Below are 20,350 nucleotides of genomic sequence, written 5' to 3'. Positions count from 1 at the left end.
ATACAGATGAGATCCATTATCTAAAAAGCAAAGAGAATAAACTGAACTTATTTTTTCTTATCCATTATCCCATGAATCCAAAGAATAAGCTCCAGTCTTTCCTTTGTTCTTCCCTGTCCTCAGGAAGATTGTCATCACTGCAGCTCAAACCTATACACCGTTATCTGAACTGCTCTGCTTTGTGTCAAACAATAAAGTAGTGGACAGAAAACATACTTTAATATCAGGTTGGATGTCATTAACTTGAACTCCTTGATAATGATTACATAATATCTTTAACTGTAAAAATAATTAAAACAATATTTTCTTGTAATATATTAGTATATATGTACATATACACACATATATAATATTATACATATTTTTTTTGGTTTTTTGGGGGGGGTCACATGTAAGTGCTCAGGGATCACTCCAGACTCTGTCCTCAGAAATCGCTCTTGGCAGGCTCTGGGGACCATATGTGATTCTGGGGATCGAACCCAGATAGTTCCCAGGTCAGCTGCATGCAAGGCAAATGCCTTATGACTGTGCTATCTTGCTCCAGCCCCATAATCAGTATTATTTTGAGAATACTTCTTAAACTACAAATATTTAAACTTAAGCAACAAGTAAATAGCAAAAGGAGACGAGGAAGGAGGGAGCGGGAGAATGGAAGGGAAAGAGGAATGGAGAGAAGGAGGGAGGAAATCTGTTGCTGTTTTCCTAGATTTGTTAGGTACTGTTGACTTGTTCAATTCTATTTAGATGATAATTTGGGCATGAGCTAGTTAAAGCTCGCGGGTTCATTTAGGGTTAGACTATTTCTTTCCTCTATCACTTGACTGAGAAGAATGCCCAATGCTGAATACAAATTTATTGAATAAAATAATGAACTGTCAGGTTTACAGAAAAACATGATAAATTATTTAGACAACTTTATATTTAGCAAGTAAAATCTACACATATTTTAATTTAAAAGAAATATCTGTTAATTCCTTTTAACTTCAAGGACAGCATCTTGTCAAAAGCATGTCTTAAAACTACATTACAATTATCTCAATAATGACATTCCTTTTACAATTATAATCTGTTTTGGAGCTCTCAGAAAAATAGCCCAATAGCCTTTCAGTGGGCTGTATCAGGAAAAGCTTTCATTTGGCAAATTAAAGTCCTTTCAAGATTTTTATATTTTAGCTAAGACAACCACAATTTTGTTCAATTGCACATATTTCTTCCAGCACCCTTTAAGACATTGTTCTCTTGCTTTTATTATATTAGCATTTTTCATTTGAATAAAATAAGTTATTTTCTCGCTGATACCACCTAAATTCTAGTCATATAAATGGAAGGCCTTCGTCAACCTTCATATAGTTCATGTTCCTGTACTTTCTCAGTTACTTTCAATAAAAACTTTTCTTTTTTGGTGGTGGTGGGGGGTGTCAGACACAGCAATGCTCAGGGGTTACTCCTGGCTCTATGCTCAGAAATCACTCCTAGCATTCTTGGGGGATCATATGGGATGCCAGGAATGGAACCTGGGTCCATTCCAGGTTGGCTGCATGAAAGGCAAATGCCCTATAGTTGTGCTATCACTGACTTCATCTCAGTAGAAATCTTAAAGAGAGTATCACTGACATGATAGTAGCATATTATTCCAAATCATTTTAAATTAAAATCCATTCAAATTCATTTTAAAATTAGCATGTGATATCTATGTCTGATGGGAGTTTATGTGCGTGTGGTTTCTTTTTAGTCCTTGTTATTGTTGTTGCTGTTTGTTTTACTTCTTGCAAATTTACACAATTTACAGGAAGATCTAGGCTGAGGAGATCCTGATTCTCAGATTTTGCAAGCAGAAGGTTGGATCTACCATACATAGTCCCCAGCCTTTGAGCAGCACTGATTTGAAAGCAGCCCGAGAGCACTACCCAAAAGTCAAAAGAAAAAAAAAAAGAAGCTTTAATCAAACAATTTTGGAAACTAGGTGGGTTAAAAAAAATCCAGCTTTCTTATTTACATGCTAATGAATGAGTTCCCAATCCAGTCTTCTGCTCCTCATTATCAGCTTGTCACTCTCACTTTTGAATTAGACTAATTTTATACTGCAGCCACATTTCCCTCAACCTTTCCAAATAAGAGCAAAGCCATCATGGTATTATTCCAGCCGTGGATTTCTTTTACAATGCATATTCCATATAAACTACTTACATGCTTAGGACCTACTACAATATCTTTTAACTTATAAGAGGGAGAGCTTTTTATTTTTTTTGAAGGTGGTGGGGGGCACACCTGAGAGTGCTCAGGGGTTACTCCTGGCTCTACACTCAGGGGTCAGTCCCAAGTTGGGGAAAACAAGCAGTGCTGGAGAGCAAGGCAGGCTTATCCATTGTAGGCACCTTACCTACACTTACTATCATTCAGGCCCCACTAACAGACATTATTTTTAAAGAAAAACTTTCTCAAGGTTATACCAGAGTATATCTTGTCAAAGCGATAACAACTACTGAAAAGCGGTAACAGAGTGGCAATTTCAGGATTTTCCTGGTAATATCCACTCTTTTCTATACCACTGTAAGAATTCTATGTTTTCCTGAATCATCACAACATTTTTAGAGGAAAGTGTCATCATAATCCCATTACACGACGGGTAATTTGAAACTGATATAACGGTCCTGTTATTTCAACTGTTATCAGAACTCAGCTTCAGTTATGGGATGAAATGGTATGTGAATGCAGTTCAAGAGGGAGGGTTGATGATTCCCACTGGGGAGTCCTCTCCCTCCCTTACACTGCCCCAAACTTATATGATAAGCAAGTCAAAAATGTCAATGCTCTCACTTTCTGTTGGTATTTTACTAAAGTCAAGCATGAGAACAATTTTAAATAATGTTTCTGTCTCCCCCCACCCCACTTAAACAATGTTTTTAAAAGGAACAAAACTTTTATTACTCTTAGCTTAATGGTTTTGTAGACTTAACAACCTACATGAAAATCTAAAATCTTTCAAGTTTTCAGAAGGAGCAAGTTCAGCAAGGTGACTGGATTTAAAATAACAAAACAAAACTACGTGTTACTATTGAAATTCTCTTTGCCAATAACAGTTGAACACTCTTTGGTCTGAATCAATAAAAATCTTCAAAAATAAAATTCCAATAATAAAAGGTGCTGACTTTGAAAAGGGGAGAGAAACATGAAGGAGAAGCAGTGAGGGATTCAGAGTTTGTGAGAGGAAAGACATGATATTCATGGCAGAGAGACTCATGGTAGAGAAAGGCCATGGAATAAAAGCATGCTGACTCCAATAAAAAAATAAAATAAAAAATAAAAAAAAATTCCAAGCAATAAATCTAATGCAAAAGATTAAGATCCATATGAAAACAATTATAGGACATTAAAGACACAAATATGAAAAAGTTAGTACATAGATAAATAGATAAATATAAAATCTAAAAGCTGAGATAACAGTTTACTTTCCAAAACTCAGTGCAACCCCAAAGTTCCATTATGTCTTAAATAAAAGTACAATTTTATTAAATAAAAATAAAACTAGGACCAAAGTGATAGTACAGCTGTTAATGCACTTGCCTTGCACAAGGCCAACCTGAGTCCAACAATTGGCACCACATTGGTCTCCTGAGCCCCATCAAGACTAATTCCTGATCTTGCCAAGAGCAAGCCTTGAGCACCACAAGGTGTGGCCCAAAATAAAATATATATGATAATTTAAAAACTTAATAAGCATAAACCTAGAAACAGCAAAAATTCCAGAAAAGGATTATAGAAAAAGGTATCTGCTCTTTTATATATCAAGACAATAAAGTAATAAAATAAAGTAGAAAATATTCTGTGATATGACTAAAAGTTAACAGGGAATAGCTAAAAATAAAATCTATACATACACAGAATATTAATTTGAAATATAGTAGTGCCCACTTGTTTTCATTTGGGTGAGTGGGTAAAACACTGGAATTCCAGCTTTATATATATATACATGCATACACATATATATATTATTTTTGTTGTTGTTTTGTTTTTGGTTTTTGGGTCACACCTGGTAGTGCTCAGGGGTTACTCCTAGCTCTCTGCTCAGGAATTGCTCCTGGCAGGCATGGGGGACCATATGAGATGGCGGGATTAGAACCATTGTTGGTCCTGGGTCAGTCACTTGCAAGGCAAACGCCCTACCATTGTGTTATCTCTCCGGCCCATATATATTATTTTTAAAAAAGAAAGTAGCAACTTCAGATAGCACAAAGGGCTGCATAACATTTTTTTGCATGTAGGAGCCCTAGGTTGATATCCAGCATAGCATGTTCCCTGGAGCACCTCCAAAAGTTGCCTCATCCACCCCCAACACCCTAGAATGCAATTTTAGATGAATTTATAGATAAATTTCTCAGAAAAAAAACAGCATAGAAACAAATAAAAGACTGATAACATTAAAATCAGACCTTTAAAGAAAATGAAAAATTAAATGATTATCTAAAGAATTCTAAAATAAACAGCTAAAAATAAAATCTGCATATATGCAGAGCATTAATATAAAACAGTGCCCTTTTGCTTTTATTTGGGGGGGGAAGAATTTGGATAAAAATGATCAAAAGTACATTATAAATTTCAAAAGATTATTTTTAAACAAAGAAGATATCAGCAACCCTTTAAAAAAGGTAAAATACTGATGACATTTTAAGCCAGGAATAGAACAAAATAATACTTTGTACCCGTTTTATTTTGGGGAAAAATATAAACAGAAGACTGTTTTTCCCCCTAAATGTTCAAATACTGGGCAGCATATAAAGACTTATTAGATATCCATTTCTAAACCTTAAATTGTGATGATCAACTTCCATATTTCCTATATATAACTTAAGAATTCATACACGTACACCAGAATGTAAGCATCAGAGTTTCTTTGTTTGTGACAGAATAAACCAAAGTAAATGAAATCCATCAGCAAGAGAATGAACATGTTGTTTCACATCATGAAGTGCCATTCGGATAATGAAGAGAAATAGCTAGAATCTTGGCCCAGGGTCAGGTTATCAGTGACAGCGCTCCTGCCTCACAGGTGGAGAGCTGCTAGTGCAGTTCCAGCACTGCCCAATATCAGCAAGTGCCAGACCAGTATGGGGAGTAACAAAGTATGTGTGAACAAAGAGGCCAAGTGTGCAAACCCCAACACCACTACAAGTGACATGTAGACATTACAAGAAGTATGCCTCCTGCTCCTACCACATCTACAAAGGGAAGGAAGAGTGGAGAAAAGAGAAAATTATAAACAAAAGATGCAGCAGATGAATCTTACACAAAGTATTGAGTGAAAGTGCATAACATAACAAAGTGCATAACAAAAGTGACTTTTGCTTTCAGAGCTCAAGCTCGAGCAAAACCAAAACAAATATTTCTGGACATAGATGATGAAGACAGGCATGACTGGCAGTGATCAGGGTTATCATATGTGATGTTATGAATTAAATCTACGTTAGCCATGTAGAGGGCAAATACCTGAGTCTCTATATTGTCTCCCTATATTATATAAGCCCCCATATTATAATATTTTAAAAGAACTAAAATGACAAATACAAATAGGAAGATAGTAAAAGCCTGATAATAAAAGCCTTTACAGAGAAGATAGTTTGATGAAATGGATAAAATATGTGAGGATACAGCAGTATTAGCAATGCTATAGTCTAAAGCAGGTAGTCAAACCAGACCTTTTATTTTAGAGAATATGTGAAGGCCGAATACTGCCCTTATCTCCAAATTGATAAAAAATAAATAAATCAAAGTAACTAATTTTCATTCATGAATATAATAATACAAAGTACCTTAACATAATTTCTCAATTCTACTGGTATCTAGTGAATAAAGTCATGTTCTATGCCACCACTTTATATTTTATATTTATTTTTTTTATGTTAAACTTTAATCCATGTTAGAAATAGAAACCATGTGTATTTTTAGGGGTCACAGAGAGAGTCCAGCAGATAGGGCTGTATGTGGCTGACCTGGGTTAATAATACCCAGCACTCCATATGGTACTTCCAATCCCCTGAGTGCAGAGCCAGAAGTAATCCCAGCATGTGGCCCAAAACCAAAACAATATTTCTTTTTTGTCCAAGACTATCAGTAAGCAAAAATTTTCATTTAAGAGCCTTTCATTATGCTAGACACTGAACATAAATTAGCTGTCCTAATTTAACTTCAAGGAAGTTAAAGTCTGAACAGGATCATGGGAGACAAACACTTGGAACTGTGAGCAGTGGGATCTCTCCTAGATAACTATCTTAGTCAATAAAAAAAAAAAAAAAGAGACCAGTAACGAAGTATGTACTTTGAAGTAATGGATTTGCTTCAGAACAAGACAACTCAGGACCTTTATTATTTAAAGATTTTTATCGCAAGTTGTTAAAGACAAACTGCTACAAAATTCTTTACTTAGTGTGGAAACGATTTTTCCCTTTCAATTTGCCCAAATGCCTCTGTGACAAATGAAAGCCAAGGCAGTTGCAGAACCCCACACACTTGGTATTCATGCCAAGGTCTCAACCAAGACCTGACACAAGTGGCCAACTAGATTATTCAGAACCTCATTATCCGGTTTCTTTCTTCTAGAATCTTTGTTCCACTTCCTCCTTCCTATCAGGCCTTTCGTACACGGTTCTTAAACTCTTTGCCATGGGTGGTGGTGGTGGGGGAGAAGGAATAAAAGGAAAACAAGCGCACAATTTATTTTGCTACTTGAAACGGCTCTAAAGCATTACTCGACGGGAAACAGGCCGACTGTGACAAATGGAGTTTAAATCCGAAGGTCTCTTACTGCTTGAGCATCTTAATTACTTTATGTCTGCTGCCAAGCGAGGAAGAGCTCTTTAGTCAACCTTTCCAAAGGTCAGCATGGTTAGGGTGACTCCCCTGCAAGATTACCACTGAAGGGTCACATCTGCTATAGAGCTGGCAGGCTGCCCACTGAAGCAAAGGAAAGAGAGAGAGTGTGTGTGAGAGAAGAATGAGAGAGATTGAGAGAGAGTTGAGAGATTGAAAGTGAGAGAGAAAGAGACAGAGAGACAGACAGACAGACAGACAGACAGACAGACAGACAGAGAGCGCGTGGGTACAGACATTTAACTTGGATCATCATCACAGCACAAAACTATATAGACCAACCAGATACAACCTCAGAGGCTCTAGACTACAAGCAATAGAACAGCTGGAGAGGCAAAGGAACTTCTAAAAAATATACCAAGGCAGGAAGTGATTTGATTATTAGTTAGATTTAACTGATAGCAAGAAAAATGGAAGCAAAAATCCTGTACATCAATACTGTAAACGTTAATGCGACTGTGGCCTTTTATAACTCAAACCTATCTACAAACATATTGGTAATCATGGTGCTTAAATAAAGATAAATAAAAATAAATATTTTCTGATTAATTAAAAATAGTAATAAATAAAAAATGGGGTGGGGAAGGAGAGGAGGGGACAGACTGTCAATGGAATTCAAAGCACCTCAAGTTGAGGTCTTCAAACACTGGTTCATAACTGTGTCTGTACCAGGCCACAGGTATATAAAAGGTTTGAACAATGCTAATGGAAACACTCTGCCCAAATAGTCCATGCTAATTATAACATATATGTGAGGATTCCTTTTACTTTACCTTTCTTTGACACTTCTGCCCCACTGAGTTCTTTTTGTGCTTCTTCAATTTTGTCTAAAAAAAAAAAAAGAAAGAAATTTCACAAAAATAAATTATGGTAAACAAACAAGGATATAATTAATAAAAAATAAGGACACTGGTTAAGTTAAAAAACATTATACCAGGCACACAGTAACAGGGGGTGAGAGAATTCTTTCTGAAACATGTAATTTGCTATAGTAACAATATGTCCTCTTTAAAATTACCTTTATAGATTTTTTTCAGCAGGTCTTAGTCAAAAGAAGCATGCCATTAATGTTTTCATAATGTAAATAATTAGTATCTTTTACTACAGAACTGGGATTACCAACCAATGTGGAGAGGACAAGAGGAGTAGGATAAAGAGTGCACTAGAGAGCATAAAAACCGGCTAAGCTTTGCAAGAGCTGGCTCCCTGTGTGTGACACCAGGCGGGGAAAATCCGCGAAAGTACACCGGCCCAGTGGGGCTCAACTGTGAAAGACTGTGAGTGTGACCTGTCTATGTCTGTCTACTGTCCTCTTGCGTGAAACTCTTGCGAGTGGGGCAAAAAGAGCCTCCAGAAACCTCGCTCGCCCAGATGCCATTTTCAGGGAGGGACTTCAGAGCATAAAAACCGGCTAAGCTTTGCAAGAGCTGGCTCCCTGTGTGTGACACCAGGCGGGGAAAATCCGCGAAAGTACACCGGCCCAGTGGGGCTCAACTGTGAAAGACTGTGAGTGTGACCTGTCTATGTCTGTCTACTGTCCTCTTGCGTGAAACTCTTGCGAGTGGGGCAAAAAGAGCCTCCAGAAACCTCGCTCGCCCAGACGCCATTTTCAGGGAGGGACTTCAGAGCATAAAAACCGGCTAACCTTTGCAAAAGCTGGCTCCCTGTGTGTGACACCAGGCGGGGAAAATCTGCGAAAGTACACCGACCCAGTGGGGCTCAGCTGTGAAAGACTGTGAGTGTGACCTGTCTATGTCTGTCTACTGTCCTCTTGCGTGAAACTCTTGCGAGTGGGGCAAAAAGAGCCTTCAGAAACCTTGCTCGCCCAGACGCCATTTTCAGGGAGGGACTTCAGAGCATAAAAACCGGCTAACCTTTGCAAAAGCTGGCTCCCTGTGTGTGACACCAGGCGGGGAAAATCCGCAAAGTACACCGGCCCAGTGGGGCTCAGCTGTGAAAGACTGTGAGTGTGACCTGTCTATGTCTGTCTACTGTCCTCTTGCGTGAAACTCTTGCGAGTGGGGCAAAAAGAGGCTCAGAGGAACACGGTCACTCCGCTTCGCTACGCGGCCGTGCACTCTTTCTAAGGAAAGAACTCCATTGCAACAAGAAGGAAAAATCACACTAAGAACGGCGCTATATCACAGAAGCAAACATTTCTCTCTGGACTGTCTTCTCTGTTGCATGCTCGGGCCTAAGATTTGACCCAGTGTGAGGCTTCATCCACGGAGGACTCCCCTCCCTTAGAGGCAAGTCAGCCCATCCAGAAAGGGAGGAGCCAGAGGAGTGTGCTGCCTACATCATATAGACAATGAATACCACCACAACACGTAGAAAAACCCACAATACAAGTGTGACAATGGGGAAACAACACAGGCCAGCATCAGACATAGAGAATGAAGATGACAATTCTGAGGACCAGATAATGACTGAACAACTAATCAACCTCTCAGATAAGGACTTTAGACTAGCAATATGGAAGGTGCTCAACAGACTCCAAGAAACCATGGATCGAGTTGAACAGAACACTAATAAGAACCAAGAAAATATGAAGGCAGAAATGACAAAACTACAAACTGAAATAACATGTCAACTAACAGGACTGAAAAAGTCAGTAAACGAAGTGAATGACAAAATGGATAAGCTCTGGGACAGGGTATCAGAAGCTGAGAATAGACTTGGTGCTGTGGAAGGTGAGATACATAACAATTCCATACAGCAGGAGAGATTGGACAAAAAACTTAAAGCAAATGAGCAGACAATGGAAAAATTAGTCAAAGAATGGGAACAGACGAAAATAGAAGTCTATGATAAGATCAACAGAAACAACTTAAGAATCATTGGAGTCCCAGAGACCCAGGAAGAAAATTTCCAGGAAGAATCAATGGTCAAGAACATCATTAAAGAGAAACTTCCAGAGCTAAAGAATATATGTGATCAAATCCTGCATGCCCGAAGAGTACCAACCAAAAGAGACCCCAGAAAAACCACCCCAAGACACATCCTAGTCACAATGACAAATCCCACAGATAGAGACAGAATTCTGAAAACAGCAAGATCAAAAGGGGAAATCATGTTCAAGCAAGCTTCCCTGAGATTTACAGCAGACCTGTCACCAGAAACGCTCAATGCCAGAAAGCAGTGGTGGGATATTGTGACAAGACTGAATGAAATGAATGCTTCACCCAGAATACTATACCCAGCAAAACTCACTTTCCGGTTTGATGGAAGAATACATGGTTTCACAGACAAAAAACAGCTCAGAAACTTCACAGACACAAAACCAGTCTTAAGAGAAAAACTGAAAGACCTAATCTAAGACAAGACTACCCAAAAGACACACCAAATTTTGAAATAAAGATGGCGTTAAATCCCAGGACAATTCTTTCTCTCAACGTCAATGGACTAAATGCACCAGTTAAGAGACACAGAGTGGCTAAATGGATCAAAAAACTCAATCCAACCTTCTGCTGCCTACAAGAAACGCACCTGAATAGTCAGAACAAACATAGACTCAAAATAAAAGGCTGGAGAAAAGTTATCCAAGCAAACAACACCCATAAAAAAGCTGGAGTGGCCATACTAATATCAGATAATGCAAACTTTATACTCAGGAAGGTTGTAAGGGACAAAGACGGACATTTTATATTAATCAAGGGGTACGTAGAGCAGGAAGAATTCACTCTCCTAAACATATATGCACCGAATGAGGGGCCAGCAAAATATTTAATACAACTGTTGACAAATCTGAAAAATAATATCAACAACAACACAATAATTGTGGGGGACCTTAACACGGCTTTGTCAACACTGGACAGGTCAACCAGACTGAAACCCAACAATAATATACTAGACCTGAGGAGAGAAATGGAAGAAAGAGGCCTAGTGGATATATATAGGACACTCCATCCCCAGAAACCTGGATACACATTCTTCTCCAATGTACATGGGACATTCTCCAGGATAGACTACATGCTGGCACATAAAACATACCTCCATAAGATCAAGAGGATAGAAATTTTGCAGACTACCTTCGCTGACCACAAGGCTCTGAAATTATTTGTGAACTCCAAAGGGACTCAGAAGAAACACTTTAACAACTGGAAGTTAAACAGCCTCATGCTCAATAACCAGTGGGTCCGAGATGAAATCAAGGAGGAAATAAAAAGGTTCCTGGAAACAAATGACAATAAAGACACAAACTCTCAGAACTTATGGGACACAGCAAAAGCAGTACTGAGAGGAAAATTTATAGCTTTGCAAGCACACATCAGGAAGGAAGAAGGAGCTTACCTGAGTAGCTTAATGACACAGCTAATAGAACTAGAAAATGCTCAACAAAAGGACCCAAGAATAGGAAGACAGAAGGAAATAACAAAGCTGAGAGCAGAAATCAACGAAGTGGAAACTCAAAAAACAATCCGAAAGATCAACGAAAGCAGAAGTTGGTTCTTTGAAAAAATAAACAAGATTGATAGACCACTGGCAAACCTAACAAAGAAAGAGAGAGAGAGAAACTTGATAACTCGTATCAGGAATGAAAAAGGAGAGATCACTACTGATATGACAGAGATTCAAAGGGTAATCAGAAACTACTTTGAAAAACTCTACACCACTAAAAATGAGAACCTGGAAGAAATGGATAAATTCTTGGACTCTTATAATCTTCCACGGTTGAAGGAAGAGGATGTAGCATATCTAAACACCCCCATCACCATTGATGAAATTAAAACAGTAATCAAATGTCTGCCGAAAAACAAAAGCCCAGGTCCAGATGGATTCACTAATGAATTCTATCAAACTTTCCAAGAGGAACTACTGCCAATCTTGGCAAGACTCTTTCATGAAATTGAACAAACAGAAACACTTCCAAATAGCTTTTATGAAGCCAACATCACCTTGATACCTAAACCAGACAGAGACGCTACCAAAAAAGAAAATTACAGACCAATATCACTGATGAATGCAGATGCAAAGATCCTCAACAAAATCCTGGCAAATAGGATTCAATGCCTCGTTAAGAAGATCATCCACTACGATCAAGTAGGTTTCATCCCAGGAATGCAAGGCGGGTTTAACATCCGTAAATCTATCAACATAATACACAACATCAATAACAAGAAAAATAAAAACCACATGATCATATCAATAGATGCAGAGAAAGCATTTGATAAGGTCCAACACCCATTCTTGATCAAAACTCTCAGCAAGATGGGAATGGAGGGAACCTTTCTCAATATAGTGAAGGCCATCTACCACAAGCCAGTGGCAAATATTATCCTCAATGGAGAAAAACTGAAAGCCTTCCCTCTAAATTCTGGCACAAGACAAGGCTGTCCTCTCTCACCACTCCTATTCAACATAGCACTGGAAGTACTTGCTATAGCGATTAGGCAAGAAAAGGATATCAAGGGAATCCAGATAGGAAAGGAAGAAGTCAAGCTCTCACTGTTTGCAGAGGACATGATACTCTACTTAGAAAACCCTAAAGACTCTATCAAAAAGCTTCTAGAAACAATAGACTCATATAGCAAGGTGGCAGGCTACAAAATTAACACACAAAAATCAATGGCCTTTCTATATACCAATAGTAATAAGGATGAAATGGACATTAAGAAAACAACCCCATTCACAATAGTACCACACAAACTCAAATATCTTGGAATCAACTTGACTAAATATGTGAAGGACCTATACAAAGAAAACTATAAAACTCTGCTCCAAGAAATAAGAGAGGACACACGGAAATGGAAACGCATACCCTGCTCATGGATTGGCAGGATTAACATCATCAAAATGTCAATACTCCCCAAGGCATTATACAGATTTAATGCCATCCCTCTAAAGATACCCATGACATTCTTCAAAGAAGTGGATCAGACACTTTTGAAATTCATTTGGAACAATAAACACCCTCGAATAGCTAAAGCAATCATTGGGAAAAAGAATATGGGAGGAATTACTTTTCCCAACTTTAAACTGTACTACAAAGCAACAGTTATCAAAACAGCATGGTATTGGAATAAGGATAGGTCCTCAGATCAGTGGAATAGGCTTGAATACTCAGAAAATGTTCCCCAGAGATACAACCATCTAATTTTTGATAAAGGAGCAGGAAATCCTAAATGGAGCAGGGAAAGCCTCTTCAACAAGTGGTGTTGGCACAATTGGATAGCCACTTGCAAAAAATTAAACTTAGACCCCCAGCTAACATCATGTACAAAGGTAAAATCCAAATGGATTAAAGACCTCGATATCAGCCCCAAAACCATAAGATATATAGAACAGCACATAGGCAAAACACTACAGGACATTACAGGCATCTTCAAGGAGGAAACTGCACTCTCCAAGCAAGTGAAAGCAGAGATTAACAGATGGGAATATATTAAGCTGAGAAGCTTCTGCACCTCAAAGGAAATAGTGCCCAGGATACAAGAGCCACCCACTGAGTGGGAGAAACTATTCACCCAATACCCATCAGATAAGGGGCTAATCTCCAAAATATACAAGGCACTGACAGAACTTTACAAGAAAAAAACATCTAACCCCATCAAAAAATGGGGAGAAGAAATGAACAGACACTTTGACAAAGAAGAAATACGCTTGGCCAAAAGACACATGAAAAAATGTTCCACATCACTAATCATCAGGGAGATGCAAATCAAAACAACGATGAGATACCACCTCACACCCCAGAGAATGGCACACATCACAAAGAATGAGAATAAACAGTGTTGGCGGGGATGTGGAGAGAAAGGAACTCTTATCCACTGCTGGTGGGAATGCTGTCTAGTTCAACCTTTATGGAAAGCGATATGGAGATTCCTCCAAAAACTGGAAATCGAGCTCCCATACGATCCAGCTATACCACTCCTAGGAATATACCCTAGGAACACAAAAATACAATACAAAAACCCCTTCCTTACACCTATATTCATTGCAGCTCTATTTACCATAGCAAGACTCTGGAAACAACCAAGATGCCCTTCAACAGACGAATGGCTAAAGAAACTGTGGTACATATACACAATGGAATATTATGCAGCTGTCAGGAGAGATGAAGTCATGAAATTTTCCTATACGTGGATGTACATGGAATCTATTATGCTGAGTGAAATAAGTCAGAGAGAGAGAGAAAAACGCAGAATGGTCTCACTCATCTATGGGTTTTAAGAAAAATGAAAGACACCCTTGTAATAATAATTTTCAGACACAAAAGAGAAAAGAGCTGGAAGTTCCAGCTCACCTCAGGAAGCTCACCACAAAGAGTGATGAGTTTAGTTAGAGAAATAACTACACTTTGAACTGTCCTAATATTGAGAATGTATGAGGGAAATGTAGAGCCTGTTTAGGGTACAGGCGGGGGTTGGGTGGGGAGGAGGGAGATTTGGGACTTGGGTGATGGGAATGTTGCACTGGTGATGGGTGGTGTTCCTTTTATGACTGAAACCCAAACACAATCATGTATGTAATCAAGGTGTTTAAATAAAAAAAATTATGCATTAAAAAAAAGTTATCAACCATTAAACAGTAAATGTTTCCCAAGTAAAAAAAAAAAAAAGAATGGGAACAGACGAAAATAGAAGTCTATGATAAGATCAACAGAAACACAATCATGTATGTAATCATGTATGTAATCATGTATGTAATCAAGGTGTTTAAATAAAAAAAAAGAAAAAAAAGAGTGCACTAGAAGTGACATAGAGATCTGGAGGTGTGACTGAGAAGGGGAATGACAATAATAGTCAGGCTGAGTCTTTTGACACTTCAGTGTTGGTAAAGGTGCAGCAACTTCGTAAATCAAAGCATAAATGGTAACCTATATTTTAAAAGTATTTAGCCAACCTTTTAAAAAAATCTAAGAATCACAGTCTAATTATGAACAAACATATATCATGAATTTGACTTGAGATCATTAAACCTACTAACTCTGAAAAAAAGTCTATGTAAAAATCATGGATGGCTTAAGATCTAGCACAAACATGAAAGAAGTAAAAGAAGAAAGAGAAATGAACCAGGAGCATGCTTGTGCTAAAGTTATTTCTTCCAAGCTGGGGAAGAGCACAGCTCCATCTATAGGGTATAACACTGAAGTCCAGAGCTCTGATAATAATGACCACAGAAGTATTCTCCCCACATTCGATTTTGAAAGAGGAGGAGAAACTCAGAAGCACCCACAGAGTTGGGAGCTCTGTGTCAGGTCCTTGGAAGAAGAGTGTGGAGCCAGAACCTACTCTGTGCACTGGTAACCCCTCTACTACTGGCTATGGAAGATATAAAAGGAACATAACAAATCACCATATCACACAGGCCCTCAAACCTGATCCCATGGAGTATGAGGGAAACTTGCCTTGCACAAGACCAACCTGCATTTGATCCCTAGCACCCCAGAGAGTGTCCCATGCCCCGCCAGGAGTAATCCCTGAAGACAAAACTAGGAATAAACTGTGAGCACAACCGGATGTGTCCTCCATCCTCAAAACCAGAAAACAATGGAAACTGGCCCAATGATCTCTTCCCCAACAATGCTACTAGAAAAATGAGAAACTTAGAGAACTTGCAATTTACTGATACAACTTTTTCAATTGCATACTGATCCAACCATCTTGGTCTAATCAAAGCAGCACAGAAGCAGCAGAAGCAAGCAAGTTAGTTTGAAATATTCAACAATATATCTTGGTCACAGTCAAAAATAAAAACATTTAATCCAAACGTGTTCCCCACACAGCAGTGTCCTTTGGGCTTCCTGCTAATTATCAGATCCAGAGTAAGATGTGGGAGTAACCACCTTCGGAAAAAATGCAACATTCCTTATCTATAAACTTCAGTTATTTTTAATAAGATGATACACAAAATTGAAAACAACCTAATCCTCGCAGTTTTTAGAATGAAAAGGAACTAATACTAAATACAGAAAATGGATCTCAGGGGGCCAGAGAGATAGCGTGAAGGTTAGAGCATTTGCCTTGCATGCGGAAGGACGGTAGTTCAAATCCCGGCATCCCATATGGTCCCCTGAGCCTGCCAGGAGCAATTTCTGAGCATAGAGCCAGGAGTGACCCCTGAGCGCTGCCGGAAAATAGATCTTTCAGACAGCAGTAATTTTACTTCAAAGAGAAAAACACTAAATGCCTGGATAGAATCAACATTTTAAGTAACGAAAGGACAAGATCCACTTCTCAGAGATGTGTAGAGAGACCTGGAGGTCACACTTCATAACCTGTGTTGTAGGCCTGACAGTTCATAAAAGGCCCACTTTAAAATAAATAAAATACACTAAACACAAGGCAACCATTCAAGATGCAGATGACAAATCAGATTTAAGTATCTAGTCCCTGAAAAGAACAGTACTATTATGTTTCTATATCAACAGACTTTTTTTTTTTGCAAACTTAAAACCAAAATAGAACACATAATATTTATACGAATAACTATGCATGGGAGTGCGGCTGTAGATAGAATAGCCAGTGAGGAATCTTACATGGCACATGGCCAACCCAAACTCTATCCCCAGACTCATGTGGTTCCTGAGCACAGATCCAGGAATAAGCCCTGAACACCTCCAGGTGTAGCTCAAAAACCAAAAAGGAGGAGGAAAAAAATGGTGGGGGTTTCTATATACATAACTTGGCATTATATAATATAAACATCTGCCCCCATGGGGCTAGGCTGGGACCCAGGTGCTGACACAAGTGAGGCATACTCTCTACTAGACTGTGGGCCATAGCCCTGGCCTCTTAAAAACAATTTCTTAATAATAGAATCAATTATAGCCCCAAGTAATAGAAACTTAGGGTTGAACAAGTGCTCGAGACTAGCAACTATCCAATATTTATGTGTCACAATTCTTTTCACTTTAGCGTAACACATTCTTACCAGATTGTTTAAAATATAATTCAGCATTTTCTCTTGATTAACAAGTATATAAATCAGAACATTAAAAGCATGTTGGAAATATACATCTACATAAATTTTACCCAGAGCTCCAGTTCAGGAAGTAAATACAGTCTTCAATTAGAGAGCTTATTAACAGCCACTATTAAGAGCTTTTACTTCATTCAGTTTTTATAAAACATTCTATTTATCATTAACCTATGTTTTCTGAATCTCAGGGGTAAAATATAACTTGTAAAAACACTTTAAAATTACAGAGAATGTAGTCATTTATTAATGCTCATACAAAATGATCTACTGGTATTTAAAACAGTATTTATCACTTTTCACTGTGACCCAGAGAAAAAAGTACATCTTCCCCACTTATTATACCTATTTTCTATATGCATAATTCAGAAACAAATTTACACTTACTCTATACACTTTCCTGTTAAAAATTTTTAAAAACAAGGCCACCTTGCCCAGCATCAATGATTTCACATTCCAGTGCTGGGATCTACACATGATCATAAATGTAGCAGTACAAACCCATCCTATGTATCACACACCTTTGTGAAGAATCAGGTTTCTCAGCAATGGCATATCTTCCTTATTATTCTTGATGTGTCCAAAAAAGGGTAGTGGGGAGCAGGGAGAACTGAAGTTCTATATTCTCAAAGATGCCCTTCCCTGTGTCACTATTTAATCTCAGATTATATTTTACAAAGATTTCCACACTTGGAAATAAACAGTAACTTCTGAATTGTTTTGGTCTGTTGTTTGTTTGTTTATTTGTTTGTTTTGGAGCTACACCCAATGGTGCTGAGGGCTTACTTCTGTCTCTGTGCTCAGGGATCACTCCTGGTGGGCTCAGGAGACTATCTGGCATGTCGGGGATCAAACCCAGGTCCTGGCTATAGGCAAGCAAGGCAGGCACCCTACATACTGTACTACTGTACTGTTCCTTAAAGATGAAAATAACATACATATATAATGATGTTCATTCACACTATGTCAAGAAATAAAGCTAAGGTAACTCATTCTTACCTTGATGACTTCTCAGTGTAGTTAAATTAAGGTATAATTTGAAGCAAATCAGGTTTAACTAAACTTAAGAGTTTCTGGCATCTGAAAATGATCCTAGCAAACACATGGCAGGATATAGACTTCACTAAGATCCAGATAGGCTTGTGACAAAAGGCCACAGGCTAAGAGAGGTGCTACTTTCCAACAAGGTACTATTAATATGGGGGGGAACAGCAAATTTTCTAACAAAATATAGAAAAAGTGTAAATGATGCTGGTTATAGACAATCTTGTACACTGCCTTACATCTTTCAAAAACTTGGTGTATAGAAAGAAGACAAATTAAAAGTATTTTTTTCGTCAGCCATAAACAATAATAGGAGGGGAATACCAATTTGTGATACATAACCTGAAACTACAGAGAAAAACAAATTACTGACATTCTTTTTTTTTTTTTTGGTTTTTGGGCCACACCCGTTTGTCGCTCAGGGGTTACTCCTGGCTATGTGCTCAGAAATCGCCCCTGGCTTGGGGGGACCATATGGGACGCCGGGGGATCGAACCGCGGTCCGTTCCTTGGTAGCGCTTACAAGGCAGACACCTTATCTCTAGCACCACCTTCCCGGCCCCAAATTACTGACATTCTTAAGAAACAATATTTCTTTTAGGGTTCCGGAAGTAAAACAAGTAATTAAAGACAAATCATTTGCAACTATGAAATAAGGATTCACTGAAAGAACCTGACTAGCTCTTCTCAACTTCTGGTGAAGGGGAAGGGTCGAACCCCAACCCAGTCCTCACCTCCTCCAAGAGCCTTCACAGCTCTGCTCCATCAACACAATTGTCAGGTCTTTGCTCAGCAAAAGCTGTATGAGGTGTCCACTCTAGGTTAGGAAAAAAGGGAAAAATCTGAGATAGGGAGAAAACAGAATTTGTCCTCCCTCTCCTGGAGGAACTTAAAAGGTATGTTTATCCTTCCATTATTTCACCTTGATTTGAGGATAAACATTGACTTGTTTAGTCAACCAAGGTCTTTGGGGTCTTACAATCTCCCCACTCCCTTTCTTTGCAATCTCAGTCCCATCTAAGTCTTCAAGCCCAATTCTCCCCCAGGAGGTCCCTCTCATCTGTGGGGCATCCTTCCAAGCTGCATTTCCTCTAGCAAACCTTCCCCAGTGCCTTCCCCCTCAGAGTTCATCACATCCTTCTCTGGGCCACCACCAACTCTGAGATACAAAGCCATGTTTTTCGAACACCACACAGTTCAAGATCATCCGTAATTATGACAACTGAATGAAGCCAAGACATTAATTTTGTATAAATGCTAACATTAAACTGCCGAGTGACACGGTGAATCATTAGAGCATTCTGGAGCAAAGGAAAAGCACCTGCATACAAACAGAAAACTGGCCCTAGTGGCTTCAGTTAAGAATTTAGCATTTTTATCTATTTTCGTATTATGAATTATTTCCACATTTGGGAAGCTGCGTGATTGCCACATTCGGGAAACTACCAGTACATTTAAAGCATTTGAATCAACTCATTTTCCATTCGATCTATAAACAATTTAAGTGAATTCAACCTCAATTCTGTAAGCTCATCCATCTTTCTTGCTGTTCTGAAAGGTGCCCCCCAAACCTCTGCTCTAACACCCACACATTTTATTCCTAAAGCACGAAGTGGAAACAATTGATAGTAAAAGTTTTATGAAATAGATCCTAATGAACTGCAAAAGGCACCTCAGTTTACTGGGAGAGATACCATCTGATTAAAAAGAATCACCATATGCGACTGTACTATTTTTACTACTGAATAAGCATAACTCCTACGTTCCCTCATTACACGTCAGTACAAGCTCCTTACTCTTCCTGTTAATTCGTGAGCTATTTCAGTAAGACTAAATATATGACAAATGATGTAATGTTTAAAATGCAACTAATGCCATAACCAATTATACAGGCTTCTACATGAAAATGATTCCAGAGTTTATTACTCGATCATTAAACTACCCTTGTAAATTAACATATTAGCCAGTAAGTTACATTTCTTTCACATCACTAAAACCTATGTCTTTTAAGAAAACAACACAACAATAACGTAAACACTAATACTGTAAATGGAGGACAATGTGGCTTTTTTTTTTGGCTGCTGGTTTGAGGGTCACATCCGGTGGTGGTGGTGGTGGTGGTGGGGCTGCTTCCACAAGAGATGCTCAGGGGACCTGGTAGACCAAAAGATGGAAGGGCTGTCATATGCAAAGCAAGGACTCCATCCATTGAAACATCTCTCTAGCTCACGATGAGCAAAACTTTTAAGTTGAAAAATACAATTAAAAACAAACAAACAAACACAATTCTACTATTATGATAAATAGCAAAAACTCTACAAGAAATTTTTCAAGGTTAATCCATGAAAAAGAAAACCCACTAAGACTAACAACTATGAATGAAATTAAAATATATGCCCTCAAATAAGATAAAATTTCTTAAAGGTTCCAGGCCTGAGGGGGTTTTACTATTAAATTATTTAAAATTTTCAAGAATAATACATTTCCTGTTTGCACAGCACATGATATTACAAAAGGTGTT

The 20,350-nt window shown here is 38.4% G+C and overlaps 1 protein-coding gene across 1 annotated transcript in view; it reads right to left on the bottom strand.

The window, feature by feature from the left end:
• HIVEP1 (HIVEP zinc finger 1) overlaps window positions 1-20,350 on the bottom strand; it is a 149,032-nt gene that overhangs the window by 63,701 nt on the left and 64,981 nt on the right. Inside the window, exon 3 of the mRNA XM_049765232.1 lies at window positions 7,638-7,691. Coding sequence (XP_049621189.1) covers window positions 7,638-7,691 — 54 coding nt within the window. The remainder of the gene's footprint in view (window positions 1-7,637; window positions 7,692-20,350) is intronic.

The sequence above is a fragment of the Suncus etruscus genome, chromosome 18 (assembly GCF_024139225.1).
Source record: "Suncus etruscus isolate mSunEtr1 chromosome 18, mSunEtr1.pri.cur, whole genome shotgun sequence".
NCBI lineage: Eukaryota > Metazoa > Chordata > Mammalia > Eulipotyphla > Soricidae > Suncus > Suncus etruscus.
Note: the sequence above shows the minus strand (reverse complement) of the source record. Positions and strands in the feature narration are given on the sequence as shown.